At 33.8% G+C, this 16,200-nt stretch overlaps 1 protein-coding gene, 1 long non-coding RNA gene and 1 pseudogene across 2 annotated transcripts; 1 reads left to right on the forward strand and 2 right to left on the reverse strand.

Moving 5' to 3' along the window:
• The first annotated feature begins 5,286 nt into the window (after nucleotides 1-5,286).
• On the forward strand, nucleotides 5,287-8,913 carry INT2 (inositol transporter 2). The gene is made up of 6 exons (XM_022859779.2): nucleotides 5,287-5,667; nucleotides 5,759-5,829; nucleotides 6,976-7,311; nucleotides 7,382-7,489; nucleotides 7,584-8,186; nucleotides 8,323-8,913. The coding sequence occupies exons 1-6, from the start codon at nucleotides 5,532-5,534 to the stop codon at nucleotides 8,803-8,805; spliced, it is 1,737 nt and encodes a 578-aa protein (XP_022715514.1). The 5' UTR covers nucleotides 5,287-5,531; the 3' UTR covers nucleotides 8,806-8,913.
• Nucleotides 8,914-14,037: 5,124 nt separating this feature from the next.
• On the reverse strand, nucleotides 14,038-14,520 carry LOC149511290 (large ribosomal subunit protein uL14mz pseudogene; annotated as a pseudogene).
• Nucleotides 14,521-14,536: 16 nt separating this feature from the next.
• LOC111274202 (uncharacterized) lies at nucleotides 14,537-16,200 on the reverse strand. The gene is made up of 3 exons (XR_016334104.1): nucleotides 16,061-16,200; nucleotides 15,140-15,231; nucleotides 14,537-14,782 (listed from the first exon to the last, which is right to left on the reverse strand). It is a non-coding gene; the product is annotated as an uncharacterized LOC111274202 (long non-coding RNA).

The raw sequence follows: 16,200 nt of genomic DNA on the forward strand, positions 1-16,200 counted from the left end.
TTGAATTTATATTTTAATCTTATTAGATGTTGTGTTTTAAGAATGATAACATCTTATTAGATGTTGTGTTTTAAGAATGATTGTATAAATTAATTTAATTATAATTAATTATAATTAATTTTTTTTTAATAATATCGTATATAGCTAGTTTGTTCTAAAGCCCTTTCAATCACAAGCCCTATTTGGGCAAACTTTGACTATAGCTTGGGTTCATTTATATAATATACTTGTGGATCACATTTGATGATCTGTAATATAATTAGTATTCATCTGGTGAAGGGAATTTAATTTATACATTTTTAATAACAAAGATAAACTATTTTTGATTAGTTTATACAATTATTAATCTTGAAATGAGTGATGAATTATCATTCACATACTAGTCTTCCCATGATCTCATCTTTCTTAAGAGACAAGGGATAACAATTTTCAAACTTTTAGAAGATAATAGGGACAGATTAGTCACTTCATGAGAATTCAGAACCTTTAATCCGTATATTATTTATAATATTGAAACATTTTCTTGATTATCCAGATATTTCTTCTTTTCGTCCTCCTTTTTTTAATTATTATATTTTCTCTTTCATTTTCTTTTGACTCAAATGATAGCCCTAAGTGAGACATATACAAACCATAAAGAAACAAAAATTACATGTGCAAAATGAGTTTGAACCTAAAGTATTTGATCACAATTGATGTTGCAGGATTCAAAGTTGTCTATTTTCTTGCTTTGCTATGCACCAAATTAAGAAGAAGAACAAGAAAAGTTCAATTTTTCTCTTTCCTTCTACATTTCAACCTTAGATCAGCAACCAAACGAAGGAAAAGAGGCAGCACTCCACGCACTCAAAGTAATGTGATTAATCAATTTTGAGATAAGAGTCTTTGCAAATTACACGTTGTGAAGGATCAAGACTTTTCAGCATTTGGAGTTGGACTTGGATAGTTGTAATACTTGAACCTTTTGATAAATTGGTCAATAAAAAAAAACTATTGATAAAATAAATGTAATAATATAAAAAATTATTCTTAAATTATAATAAAATATTTAAAATAATATCTAAATTTTTAAAATTTTTATTATGATATTTAAATTATAGATTTATTAATTAATTTAATATTTAAAAAATTATTTATCTATCACGTATTATAATTTGAAATTATTTACATTAGTAAAAGTATCAAATTAATTAAAAAATTATATTTCAGATTTAATATTAAAAAATTAAGTCTCATTTTTTTGTGTGGAGAAATAAAAAACTGAAGCAATATTATTCAATATTTGGACCTAACTCATCTTAATTTCTCTTAATGTATTTCTAACTAACGTACTCACTCAATGGTTGATATTAAGAAGTTGAAAATTCCAAAGGAAGGGCTCCATCCTTCTTTTATGCCGAATTATAAATAGGATTAAACTTTACTTGGATTAAACAAATAAAGATTAAATTATAATAAAATATTTAATTTGATATTTAAATTTTAAAATTTTTGTTATAATATTTAAATTATAAATTTATTAATTAATATAATATTTAAAAAATTATTTATTTATCACATATCATCATTTAAAATTATTTATATTAGAGAGAATCTCATATTAATTAAAAATTTTATATTTTAAATACAATATTAGAAAATTAAGTCCCATTTTTTTGTGTGGAGCGGAAAAATATTGAAGCAATATCATTAATATGTGAACCTAACTCATCTTAATTTCTTGTCACATCGTTCTAAGTAACGTACTCACTCAATGCTTGATATTAAAAAGTTGAAAATTCCAAAGGGCGGGCTCCATCCTTTGCTTACGCAAAGTTATAAACAGGATTAAACATGGGTTGGATTAAACAAATCAATATTTTATTTTACTTTTTTATTTTAAATGAATGTATCATAATAGTTAATCCAATAGTAAATACGTTATTATTATTATTTTTTCCAATGGAAACACATGATCCTTTTCAACGTACTCTTTAAATTAATAATGGATTTAAACTGAACAATGGCCCGTCAGTTGGAGCCTTTTGTTAACAAAACTATAGACTACAGATTTATGTTCGATGTGAAATATTTAAAAGAATAATAACTGTAATTAAAATATTTTATACTTTGTCTTTTTCGCATCCAACCAAAATGATGACTCCAACATTTTAGTTGTTTCTTACTCCTCACCGGTCTAATAATCTTGTCTGTATAACTAAATTATAGTTTGAACTTTTATCTTGATGATTAGATTTATTGCTTTTATTCATGGAACTCATGTTGAAAAGACTCGTTCATATACATATATATATATATATATAATTATCAATAAAAAATTTTAATTTTATAAATAAAAGTAAAAAATTGATACATATTTTATTTTTAATTATTTTTTATTTTTCTAATATGCTCCATAGGATGCGTATTATTATGCTAATTTTTATTTTCCAATAAAAAAGTTTTTTATAATATATTTGATGTTTTTTTTATATATATAAATTAATATTTAATATACTGTTAATATAAATTTTAAATTTCACAAGCAGTATTAAGATATTGACATATGTCTCATTTTTATTTTAATTAATTTTTTAAACTTTTTAAATATATCTTAAGAATATGTGTCATTATCTTAACTTTATTTGTAAAATTTAAAAATTTTATTATCAGTCTATTTAATAATATATATTTATGATGAAATTTGAATTAATATTTATTAATTATTATTTTAAAAAAAAAATTGTATGAATTAATTAAATTAAATTTTATGTTCAAAATTAAATTAATCTTACCTTAATATAAGTAGATTCCAGCTAAACATATAATCATTCATAATACTCAAAATCTCCAAATTTATATTGCTCATGCTCATCGCCTCAAATTAATAATGAGCAAATTAGTTGTTTACTACTACTAGTAGTTTTAGAAACTTAATTGGAGGCAGAAAATGCGTCAATAATCATGATTTATGCCCTGAATCAGAAAAAACGGCAGGTGAATCAAATTAAAATCGTTAATGACAGCCTGCCATACATTTAAAGCAAATAAGGAATGCAGTTACAAATCTGAATAAATAATTGCCATATATTTAAGCAAATAAGAAATGCAGTTACAAATCTGAATAAATAATTTTCTTTCTTTTATTGTTTTTCAGTTTGCATTTGAGCTTATCCACTATTTGGTTTTTCTCATTTCTGGCTGGTAGCCCTGCCGCTAATATTTGCACTTTTTTTGGTGATTTTGGTGTTTTGCCAAGGAGGCGTGAGACTTTGAGGCTTTGATTGTCGGTTCTGCCTTGGGGAAATGCAATTCGGGAGAATCTCTGCAGTAAATAAATCTTACGGACATTAGCATCGCACGTTTAATTGGTGCAATTATTAGGAGCCTTTTTTTTTTCTTTTTTTTCAATTGAAAGAAAAATTGGATAAATTTCCACCACAACTTTGGACTGCTTCACCCTCAATTTCAAGCCAGTAACATCAATTGGACAAATTTCCACAATTTCGTTTGAAAGAGAAACAGACATGGAAAAGGTGGCTTAATTTCACTGCTTCAAGTGATCCCACCAATTTTCTTTATTGATATTGACAAAGTAATGGAAAAAAAACTTAGAACAGAATGCAGAGTATGTTGAGAAATTTTTTTTATGAGTGTACAAATTAAATTTTTGAATGATTATTAATTTATACTAAACTATGTTAAAAATCAAAGAAAATTAAACTCTATTTATAAAGGGTTGGTAGAAACACCACTTAAACTATTTTTGAAAAGAGATTCATGCTTTAAATTAATGGATAAGTATATATATGTTAAATGTACTCAATTATATTTGATACATAAAATAATAGATAAAATAGAATAATAATATTTATATATCATATTTGATTTGTATTAAAAAAAATAAAATTATAATAATGATTAATTTTTTATAGTATAAGATAATTCAATTCTTCAAAAATGAAAAGTTTATTTTTAATTTATAAAATTAAACTTATGGATGTGTTTAGTACATAAAATTATGATAGAATATGATAAAATGATATTATGATTAATATTAAATTAAATAATATTATATAATATTATATTTGATATATGCAAATATTATAATAAAATAATTTATTTATTGATCTAAATTATCGTTTTTCAAAATATATATAATTTAAATTATTAATATAATTTTTAAAGATATAATAAGATATGTAAGTTTAGTCCAATGGGTTAAATCATCCTATCTCTTTTTTTACATACAAATTAAAGATAATACAATATGATTATTATTTTATCTTATTTATCATTCTATGCATCAAATATAACTTACATGTCTTTTCTATCTTTAAAAATTAAATTAATAATTTAAATTATATAAATTTTAAAAAATAATAATTTTGATAAATAAAATTATTATATTTTAATATTTACATATATCAAACACAAAATAAGATGATATTATTTAATTTAATCCTATTTATAATACTATCTTTTCATAATCTTATTTAACAAATACAATCTCAATGCATTAAAAGCAAGATTAATTACTTTCTCTTAAGCAATGATAATAGAAAATAATAAAAAAATCTAATTAGCAATTAATTGTTTATAGGCATCTATATAAATTAAAAAATATATATTTTAAAATTTTTAATTTAATTGATTTATATAAGAGATATTATTTTACTGTGAATAATGGTCAACATTCATCACTGAAATGATTATTCTACGCAAAGACTTTGCTTTATTAAAAAGAAAAAATTGTTTCAAGAAAAATTTTATCCAATACATTATTTTATCAAATTAAAGAAAACATTAATTATTTATTTTTTAAGTTAAGGGGTCAAAAAATTCTTGAATAAAAATTTATTAATTATTAAAGTTTTTATTATTTTATTACAATTAATTAAATTATCGAATATTTATTTTTATCAATTAAATTTTTATTAGATAAAAATTAACTAATCATCAATATTAATTTTTATTTAGTCAAAAATTTAATGAGATGAAAATAAATATTTGAAGATTCAAGAATTTAATTGGGATGAAAATAAATATTCAAAGAGTTAATTATATAAAAATAAATATTTAAAGATTGAATTGATATGAAATAAAAAATTTAAGATTTGATTGATTATAATAAAATATTAATTATTTAATAGTTATTGAATTTTTGTTAAAATATTTTTTTTTGCCGTTTTTGTCTATTTTAATTAAGATTAACATTTTTCATTAAAAAAGGGCCCACGTTGATAAGGATGGTGAAATTAAGCAAGCACACGACAAAGTAGGTTGACTCTTGGATTTGGCTGGGTTGTCTCAATATATTATCCTTCCTATCTTCCAGTTTTCCCTCATTTTCTCATTTCTTCACTCCATCTCTCCTCTCTATTTTCTAGGAAAACACAAAAGGAAAAAACCCCAATCCCCACTCCTTCAGTCCTTTCTTTTTCTCTTCCTATGCAAACAAATCATATGTTTGGATAACTAGAACATTAGTAATTTATATAGGGAGAAACTAAAGTCATTTACAAAGGGTTTAGCCTTGGTATAGCAAGAAAATGGAAGGAGGAATACACACAGGCACTGATTCCTCTGCTTTCAGGGAATGTTTCTCTCTGACATGGAGAAATCCTTATGTTCTTCGCCTTGCTTTCTCTGCTGGAATTGGTGGCCTTCTCTTTGGCTACGACACTGGTCGATTTTCTTCTATATCTTAATCTGTCTTGAGTTTTTTTTTTTTTCTTTTTAAATTTTGGTTCTCAAACAATTTTTCATGGTATTGCAGGTGTGATATCAGGTGCTCTCCTTTATATAAGAGATGATTTCCCATCTGTGGATAGAAAGACTGTTTTACAGGTGACATAATATATGCTTTACATTTTTGCTTCTACTTTTATGTTATGAAATAATCCTGCCATGTGTTGGTGTAAATCTTTCCAGGTTCTTACCTAAAGTTCTTGGTGAATCCGTCCAATTTTGGATAATGGTTGTCCCTCTGTCTTTATTTATCCAACGTATCTAGACCAGTCCCCGCTCTGTTCTCTTCACTTCTCTCGTGACCCTGTTGAATTTTGTTCAACTAAAATTTATGACTTTTCCTGCTCCCTGAAATGGCTGAAATAACCTTTGGTTAAGCAAATTCGTTTATCGAAAATTGCTGGTAAATTGGGAAACTTGCACTTGTATTTGTTTGCTTAACCTCTGTGAAACTCTCTAGCAAACGTACAAGTCTTTGGGGCCTTTGGTGTAAAGTCTTTATCCCAAGCTTGTTTCTTCTGATCTCAGAAAACTGCTTGTTGTCAAAGTTTTCTTGGATTTTATCAGAAATCTGATTTTTAGTCAAATTTCTTTTCAAATCAACGACTCTTGAACGTTTTAACAAATTTCTATAAGAGTAAATTTATTTTTTTTTGAAGAAGATTGGCCATAACTTTTTCTGTGATTTTTTTTTTTTTTTGGATTTGGGGAAGGGAGATTGGCTCGTCTTTGAGAAGGGAAATTATGCATCAATCAATTGAACCAAGTAAAATCTAATTTCTAAAGAATTGAAAGAGAAAAAATACTGGATTAAGTATCGAAAAAGTTAAACTTTTATAAAATTAAAAATAGAAATGACTTGGCTATTTGAGATTGGGCTTTGCTCAATACAAAGTTGGGCGAAGACTTGAGAATTTTCTGCTGACCCAGACACCTCTGATATCACCTGTTACCAACAGAAGACTTGTTATGTTTTCTCGATTTATCATACATAATTCAGAAATTCACTTTTTTTTTTCTTCCTTTTCACAAGATAAAATTTTAAAATGCTATTTCCGAATTGTAAAACTTGAAATTGAAACAGTTCATTGTGTGGGATTTTTGTTCAAACCCTGAGGCAACTTAGCAAAAACATGTGAAGTAACAAATTCTGGGTCCTCCTTCATATAGCAAATAATTTACCAGTCCCTAAGCCGCTATAACCATTCTGATGCATGGTCAATTTGTCGATATACATGTAAACAGGAGAGCATAGTGAGCATGGCAGTTGCTGGAGCCATCATTGGAGCTGCAATTGGTGGGTGGATGAATGATCGATATGGAAGGAGAAGTGCAATCCTAATAGCTGATTTCCTGTTTTTTATTGGAGCTGTGGTGATGGCCTCAGCTCCTGGCGCTGCGCTTCTTATTGTTGGCCGAGTTTTTGTGGGACTTGGCGTTGGAATGGCATCAATGACATCTCCTCTTTATATTTCAGAAGCTTCCCCTGCCAAAATCCGTGGTGCCCTCGTTAGCACCAATGGATTTCTTATTACTGGTGGCCAGTTCCTCTCTTACCTTATCAACTTGGCTTTTACAAAGGTAAGCTAGCAAAACATGTCAAAAAATTATGACGAATGAAAAACCAATCTGAATAGATGTTCTTTTTCAGGCACCAGGGACATGGAGGTGGATGCTTGGAGTTGCAGGAATTCCAGCACTTTTGCAGTTCATTTTAATGTTGCTGCTTCCAGAATCACCTCGTTGGCTATTCCGCAAGGTTCCTGATCATATTCCAAAAAACTAGAACTGTTATGTTCATGTATTTGGTCTTCAAGCTTCAATGAACTCATTCTTTGTCTTCTTAAAAACAGGGAAGAGAAGAAGAAGCCAAAGTCATTTTGAGGAAAATTTTCCCAGCTGATGAAGTTGAACAAGAAATTCAAGATTTAAAAGATTCTGTTGAGGCAGAAATTAGGGAAGAAGGATCTTCTGAAAAAATTAACCTCATTAAACTGTTGAAAACCAAAACAGTTAGGAGAGGGCTCACAGCTGGTGTTGGACTCCAAGTTTTCCAACAATTTGTTGGCATAAACACAGTCATGTATTACAGTCCTACCATAGTTCAGTTAGCTGGTTTTGCCTCTAACCGAACAGCACTCCTCCTTTCCCTTGTCACGGCTGGCCTCAATGCCTTTGGCTCCATTGTGAGCATATACTTCATTGACAGGACAGGGAGGAAGAAGCTGCTAATAATTAGTTTGGTTGGAGTGGCAATTTCACTTGGTCTTCTGTCAGGAGTTTTCCATGAGACCGAAACCCACTCTCCAATGGTTAGCCGAGTTGAAACATCTCACTTTTCAAATTATACATGTCCTGACTATAGTTCGGCTGCAAATGCTGGTGCTTGGGATTGCATGAAGTGTTTGAAGGCTTCATCTCCAGATTGTGGATTCTGTGCTTCACCAACAGATAAGGTAAAACACATGTTTCCTTCCATTAATGCAATAATTTTTTTCTAAATAACAGAAGCCATGTAACAAAAGAAAAACAGACAAAAGTTTGGATAAAGTCGTATATCTTCCCTTCATTAATTTGTTTATGTTCTCGCAGCTTCTGCCAGGAGCATGTCTGATCTCAAATGACACAGTAAAGGATCGCTGCCATGACGAAAGTAGGCTATGGTACACAAGGGGATGTCCAAGCAAATATGGATGGCTTGCGCTGATTGGTCTTGCTCTCTACATCATATTCTTCTCCCCTGGAATGGGAACTGCCCCATGGATAGTCAACTCTGAGATTTATCCACTCAGGTTCAGAGGAGTATGTGGTGGAATTGCTGCAACTGCTAACTGGATCTCAAATCTCTTTGTGGCCCAGTCCTTTTTATCACTTACAGAAGCAATAGGCACTTCTTGGACATTCCTAATATTTGGAGTAATTTCTGTGGTGGCTTTAGTCTTTGTAATTATCTATGTGCCTGAAACAAAGGGGCTGCCTATTGAAGAGATTGAGAAGATGTTGGAGGCTAGAACTTCGCACTTCAAGTTCTGGGATAAAAGTTACAAACCACAAGAAAAGAGCCAAGCTATGTGAACAAATGGAAGACTGCTGAAATTAGGACACTAAACCCTGAAACATTGGACATTGCATTCAGCAATATTGGAATTAATTAGATAATGAAAGCTGCTTTATTCTTCTCTCTCTTTTTTTCTTTTTTATTTTTCTCTATAGGAAACAAAGCAGCAATTAATTTCGGTATTTTGCAATCACCATGCATGTTCTATAGTAATATTGTCACAATTTTCACCAGTAATGAAATAAAACTAATTATAAAAAAACTATAGAAGTGCTTCAACGTTAAGTAAAAAATGTTAAATGTTACCAAGAACTTTTCTTGACAAAATAGTTTCTTTCTTTTTCTCCGTAAATCTCTTCTGATTAAAAAATAAAAACAAGGATCTCTTCTGAAACCTAGCTGCATCGTGAAAATATTTGATGGAGCTTCCTGAAAATTGATGATTTTGAGCTTTATGTATCCCCTGACCGAAAAATTACTTTATTTTTATATTCCTACAAAGCTAAAGTGGAAACAACAAAACAAATAAACGGGTAGAGAGTGGTTTAACTAGATTCCTGATTATTCAACGAGATGGAAACATGAAAGAACAGTATATTTTATCTTGCCTCTTTCTTTCTTTCTTTCTCATTTTTTTTTTTTTTCATTTCTCTTTTTATACAACATGAAAACATCTAAACGCTTGGATAGCAAACGACTCAATGTTACAGACAATGAATGATGGATCCATGCCTCAGGCAATGTGCTTTGCCAAAGTAAGGATCTTGACATCCTTTTTGTCATGATCAAGCCCTGGTATGCCTCGATGCTACCATGATTGATACTAAGCTGAGTAGCGAACAAAACCTTGTGACCGAGATAGTGATCCTAGAGCAGTGCGTGAGCATTTTAAGTGTGAGAAAATATTGCTGATAATGTTTGCGGGTGATGTGAGCCCTAAGCCCTAAGATGAACGAGCAAAGTGCGAGCCAGTGAACTAGTGCCCTGGCGCCATATAACCAGTTGGGTGCTATTGGTTGAACCTTTAAGCAGGTATCATCGAGTGAGTTGGTGGAGCAATGAGCAAAATGTGAGAATTATGGTGACCAAGAGGAAGGTCATTGGCTTTGAATTGGTTTAAAAAAATCCCTAAAATGGCTAGGAAAAAAATATCCCCATTTCATACAGTTTTACAGTTTTTGGTAAGATAATTGGGAAAGCTTTTACGATCTTTATAAAGGAACGACTGGTGTCAGCTCTCCACCACACCATTGGCTAACGGGCAGGTGAAGGCTTAGCTAGTCTAAAGTGAGCTACTCTTAGGCACATGCGGTGTCTAGGTGGGCACGCATCATTAGGTCATGAATTTGACACAGTATCTCTTCGAGTCATGATAAACTTAGGGATGATTGGGGCCAATGGACCTCATATTGCACTGTTGTGTTAAATCGTGGGGTTAGACACTAGCGTTTGCTATGCCCCTCAGCTTCCTCTCATTAAGCCAGTTTGATAAATATCTAAAGATCATGAAATGGTGTTTGCGTAGGATGGACACCATCTAGCCTGAGGGATAAGTAGGTTAGTAGGCAGACACATTATTGGATCCTTATGGCTAATCGATAAAAATGTACTACAGTTGGGATAGCACACCCAAGTCCCTTAAGGTGGGACAGACATGATGGAAGGTATCCATCATACGTGTAGGCAATTTAGAATGAGGATAAGGGCTGAGGGCCTAAGATATGAAATTCGTGGGACAAGATGAGCCTAGTGTGGCTTCAAGCTAGCTGCTAACTAACATCTGTGTTATGCCTTTAGGTTCAAGGCATGAGAGCTTACGTACGATATGAATGGTATGGCGTTGGGTTTTCACTATGCCAGAATGAGATAATATTATGAGCACCAGGACTGTGCGTCTTTATGTGCTAGGCAAATCAATGCTCATGACCTTGATGCCTATAGGCAAAGATGGGTAATTGGGGCCACCTTGAGAATCATGGGTTGATTGTGATTATGAGAGTTGAGTTCTTTCCTATCGAGTTTAAGAATGTTACATGTAACCTTATGAGGTTTGAGCTAAAAAAGGCTCATGAGTATGCCAGCTTGAAAGATCGATATCGAGTTGTCCATGAAAAAATGAACTGACAAAAGACTGACATTGACTATGAGTAGTCTTGGTGTCGTATGGACGCATAATTTTGGTTTAAGGAACGCATGGCTTGTGACATTATGATATCAGAGCCTAGTTTGACTTAAGTGGTGGGATTAAAGCGACTCGTGTAGGCATGATAATGAGAAATTGGGGCGATGCTAAGCTCGAAGAGAGCTATTGGGGTGAGATTGCGATATCGTGGAAATGTGAACTCGGGAATGAGCCATCAAAGTGATACATAAGAAAAAATGGCCTAGGTGAAAAGCCCTCAAGTAAGCTCTTGGATGCCAAATGAAAAGGCACGAAAGTCTAACCTCACCTAGCAAAAGGTGTTGGCTTGTGCGAGGCATGCAATGCCTTTTAAACAAAAAAATTGTGTTTATATTGAAATGCAAAAAAGGGCTACACCTTGAAATGGTGTTTGAGTAAGGCCATGTGGGCCGAATAAGTTTTGTCTTGAAGGACATGAGTTATGCGTATTGAGATCAATTACTAACGTATGCACTTGTTGTGTAGCGCATGTGCCTTAATGGGGTTATGAGCCAAGTATTTGGATCTTAAGCATGAGGCCATTCTACAGAGACAAAGGAGTTTGAGTTGGCTAACAATTGAAGCCTTGTGTTTGTAACGATTAGTAGATCATGAGTTCTTATAGTCAGAAGATCACGAAAATGTGCTGGTCAGTAAACCGTGCTTTGTGTTAGTCGAAAGAGAAGACCTTATGAGATGTGATGGTCAGCGAACCACGACAATGTGCAATTTAGTTAAATGAGTAAGCAAGAGTTAGCCAGTTGACAAGGTCTTAAGTTGTATGGGTCAGAGGACCGATTGAGTAAAGCAAAGCCTTGAATTGACATTCGACTTTGCTTTTGGTCAATGGATTGGACAGGTTTAAACAAGGTAGAGAAAATCGATTGAATTAAGCCAAATTGAAGTATTTGAGTAGATGCAACCAACAGAATGGCCATGAGTTCAAGTAGATCAATAGACCTTGAATACCAAGTGGGTAGGTGAACCTTAAGATTTGAGCCGGTCAGGGGACTTTGTGTTTAGAGTTGGATTAGTGGACCCTCGAGCATTTTGTGGGCTTTGAGTTGCCTTTTGAGATATGCCAAAGTCAAGGTAGACGAGTTGTATAACCACTTAAAGACATGGTTACATGTAGAGTCGGGCTGAGTTTAAGTAAAAGTATGAGAGACTTGTGATTCCTTATAGAATTAAGCCAAGGCAATAGAGCCTGAGTTTATTGAGCACTGTGTTTAAGTTTGAAATTAAGTTCGAGATAGCATACATTAAGAAGCCGCTACGATAGTGGTTGGTTAAAAGGTCACAATTAGAGAGGTAACCTCAGAAGGGCTAACAAGACCTAAGTTATGATATGGCCAAAGTATTTGAATACCACTATGTTAAGGTCTATTGTGGGTGGTGCCACATTAATGTGGTTGACCTAAGCACCACGTCTAGAGGATCGTATTGAAAAGTTGATGTCACAAGCATACAATTGATGTGGTGGGTCGAGTCCAACGAGGTGTAACAATGTGTGGCAAAATAGGTGGGTCATGATCAATAAGGGTGCCTCGAGATCGCAACATGATGTGATCATAGGTGAAGCAATGCAATGGCACTTATCGATCAACAGTTTGAGTCTAGTGATCATATATGAAGATAGCACAGAAGTGCAATAGCGCTAAGATGATCCCTTTACATCAACAATGGATGAGTATTGTGGGCGGTGCCTTATGTGATGGGATCTCGACCCAATCCTTGAAGGCACAAATGAGAGGCATATGGAAAAATGCCAACTGTGTACAATAAGAGAGTTAGATGTGATCTTGGCATTGATGAAAGCATTGATATAGTGAGGTAGAATGTCATGATCAGGCCTTGATGTGCCTTGATCTTACTATAAAGTAATGAACGAGCATTTTAAGCATGAGAAAATGTTATTGATAATGTGTGCAGGTGGAGTGAACCTTATGCCCCAAACGCACAGACAAAATGCAAGCCAATGGGAAGGTGCCCTGGAGCCATGTAACCAGTGGGGTGTTGTTAGTCGAAGCCCTGCGTAGGCACTGTCGAGTGGGTTGGTGAAGCAACGAGCAAAATGTGAAAATTATGGTGACCAAGAGGAAGGTCATTGGGCCTTGAGTTTGCTGAAGAAAGGCCTTGAGATAGCTGAAGAGAAAAGTGCCCCATTTCAGATAGTCTTACGGTTCTTGGTAAGATGATTAGGAAAGCTTTTATGCTCTTTATAGAGGGACAACTTGTGTCAGCTTTTCACCATTCCCTTAGCTAACGGACAGGCAAGAGTCTGACTAATCTGAAATGAGCTACTCTTAGGAACATATGGTGTCTAGATGGGAGGCATTGTCAGGTTATAAGTGTGGCATGATGTCCTATCAAGTCATGGTAATCCCGGGGATGGTCGAGGCTAACAGGTCTCGTATCGTGCCGTTATGTTAAACTGTAAGGTTAGATGCTAATGTTCACTATGCCCCTCGATTTTCCCTCTTTGAGCCAATTTGATAAATAACTAAAGATCATGAAATGGTGTTTACATAGAAGGGGCACCATTGAGCCTGAAAGATAATGGGGCTAACAAGCATGCACGCTGTTAGACCTTTGTGGCCAATCTCTAAAGGTGTGCTGCAGCTGGGGTAGCACACTCGAGTCCCTTAGGCTGGGACAGACATGATGTAAGGTATCCATCATGCGTGCAGGTAGCCTAGAATAAGGCTAAGTGCTGAGGCCCTAAGATATGAGTTTCGTGAGATGAGATGAACCTAATATGGCTCCGAGTTGACTGCTAACCAGCATTTGTGTTGTCCTTTCAGATTCAAGGCATGAGAGTTTGCGTACAATGCGAGCGGGCATGATGTTGGGTTCTAACCATGCCAAAATGTGATAATATCATAAGAACCGAGATTGTGCGCCCTTATGTGCTAGGCAAGTTGGTGCTCGGGACCTTGATGCCTACGGGCAAAGATGGATGCTCGGGGCCATCCTGAGAATCGTGGGTTAATTGTGATGATGGAAGTTGGGTTTCTCCTTACTGAGTTTGAAAATGTTGCATGCGACCCTACAAGGTTCGAGTTAGGACAAGCTCGTGAGTATGCCAACTTAAAGGATCGATATCGAGCTGTCCATGGGAAAATGGACTCGTGAAAGGCTGACCTCGACTATGAATAATTTTGGTGCTGCATGGACACATAGTTTCAATCTAGGGAATGCACGGCCTGTGACACTTTTTCTGCCTTAGCTCATGGGGGATTGGCCCAAATACTCTAGTCCCTATTGGCTGGCCTTGCTTGTCAACAAGAACAACTGCATTATCATCAAACTTGACCTCACTCCCTTCACAACGACCTCGGCACATGGCAGCACACACAACCACACCCTATACCACCTTTCCTTTCTTTACCTTTCCGTTAGGCATGGCTTCCTTTACAGATGCAATTATCGTGTCTCCCAAACTAGCCCCTTTCTTTCCCTTTAAAGCTTGTATGCACATCACCTTCTTTGCCCCAAAGTTATCCACTACTTTGAGAACAGTTCTCATCTGTATAAAAGTCCTTTGTTGCTGCAGAATGGAAGAAAATACTCAAGCTACCTATGGAAGAGGATATCACAAAGGAAATCATCATAGATCCATGTGGAAATTGTTGGACTTAGACAATATACTGTATAACATCAAACATTAAACAAAATCTGCATCACTCTTGGCATCAAGCTATAAGGAGTTATCCAATTGAAAAAAGCTATGCGGATCTTAACTTGAGACTTGTAATATAGCCTTCATTAACAATAGGTTCAACTTCTGTCCAAACCACTGAAATTGCGTTCAAGGAGTTCAGGCTGCCATCCTGCAGATCTTCAAAAGCTGACTCAATAGTTCTTATAGATGTTTGATGCTTAATAAACAAGTAAAAAGTAGGAGAAAAGTTCAGTGCAAACTTTATTTTGTTTAATTAATGATGCCTATCTCTTCGAACCATTTAGGTTATAAAGACATGCATAGCTTCAAATTTTAGCCCATCACGAATGACATCATGATCAACCTTGTCAAAACTGTTTCCACAGGCTGGTCTATTCCCAGAAAGTGGGAGAAGTCATCTCAATTTTCTAAAGATAATATGAAATCTACAATGAACACCAGCATGCACTCCATGTGAGCGCACGGTACAGGCGTAAAGAAATATCTTGCTAGAAAACATGCTGACCTGAGACAGGAAACTACCGCATGTCATCTCACTTGATGTGCTTGGTAAATTAAAGAAGTTGTTTCCAAGGCCAGCCATCAACGAATGGCTCACTGCATAAAGGTGTAGAGTCAAACAAAAGCTAGGGATACAAGCATGTAGATGTTGTAATCTTATGATTCAACAATGCATACACTTCAATTGTGCCAAGGACCAAATAAATGTATTTCTGCAGATAGTTAGATAACAAGCATTAAGAAGCTAACCAATGGATCCCAGGACATATCTAGTCATGTCCTTATTCATTGAAGAGGATCCTATGCAAAAGAAATATTTCCTATTGCACTTGTCTAGTAATACTAAAAGATAAAATTACAAGAAAAAACAGCATGATAGAATAGACACAACCAGACTTCATAAACAGCTACACCCAAAATTCCACAGAAAGAGACTTCTCAATTGTGAACCAAGAATAAGGGGCTTCTTAAAGCAATGCCGATCAAAAGAAACATTAAAGACTAAAAGAATCAGAAAACACAGTGGAAAAGGTTCAAATATAAAACTATAGACAAAATACTAAATGACAATGAATCACCAATGGACTTCATATTGATGGCAATGACATAGATGGTGATGAGAAGGAACAGACAATATTCAAATTCCAAGTTTATATGACGCTGACTAAGCTTGATAAGTCCCAGTAAACCCCATCTCAAACCCTCCAAAAAATAAAACCTTTGAAGTTTCAAGATTCAATAGTCAAAACCCTTTACTAAACTTGGCCCAAACTCATTGCTAATTACAAGGAATTTCCCCAGTATCAATCAAAGGAAAATCTTTTCAAGAAAAATTAAAACTTTATGCCTATGCGTACATTGGACTGGAATGCTTTAACTATTCACAAATGTTTCATATCTGCAAATACGCATGTCAAGAAATTACATCACATTCCCCTGGAGCATCTGGAAGCAAAACTTGCAGCCATCATCTTTTTCTTTGTGCTGAATTCGAGAACCTTAACATGGGAAAAGGAAAATGATTGAAAGAACCCCAAGACTCGTTAAGCTGTAGGGACTTTCGGA

This window comes from Durio zibethinus, chromosome 26, assembly GCF_047325235.1.
Source record: "Durio zibethinus cultivar Kanyao isolate XHJ-2024 chromosome 26, ASM4732523v1, whole genome shotgun sequence".
Classification (NCBI taxonomy): Eukaryota; Viridiplantae; Streptophyta; class Magnoliopsida; order Malvales; family Malvaceae; genus Durio; species Durio zibethinus.

Coding starts and splice junctions, on each gene's coding strand:
- INT2 (XM_022859779.2), top strand. CDS start 5,532: ATGGAAGGAGGAATACACACAGGCACTGATTCCTCTGCTTTCAGGGAA. Junction 7,312..7,381: donor TCAACTTGGCTTTTACAAAG/GTAAGCTAGCAA, acceptor GTTCTTTTTCAG/GCACCAGGGACATGGAGGTG. Junction 7,490..7,583: donor CTCGTTGGCTATTCCGCAAG/GTTCCTGATCAT, acceptor TCTTAAAAACAG/GGAAGAGAAGAAGAAGCCAA.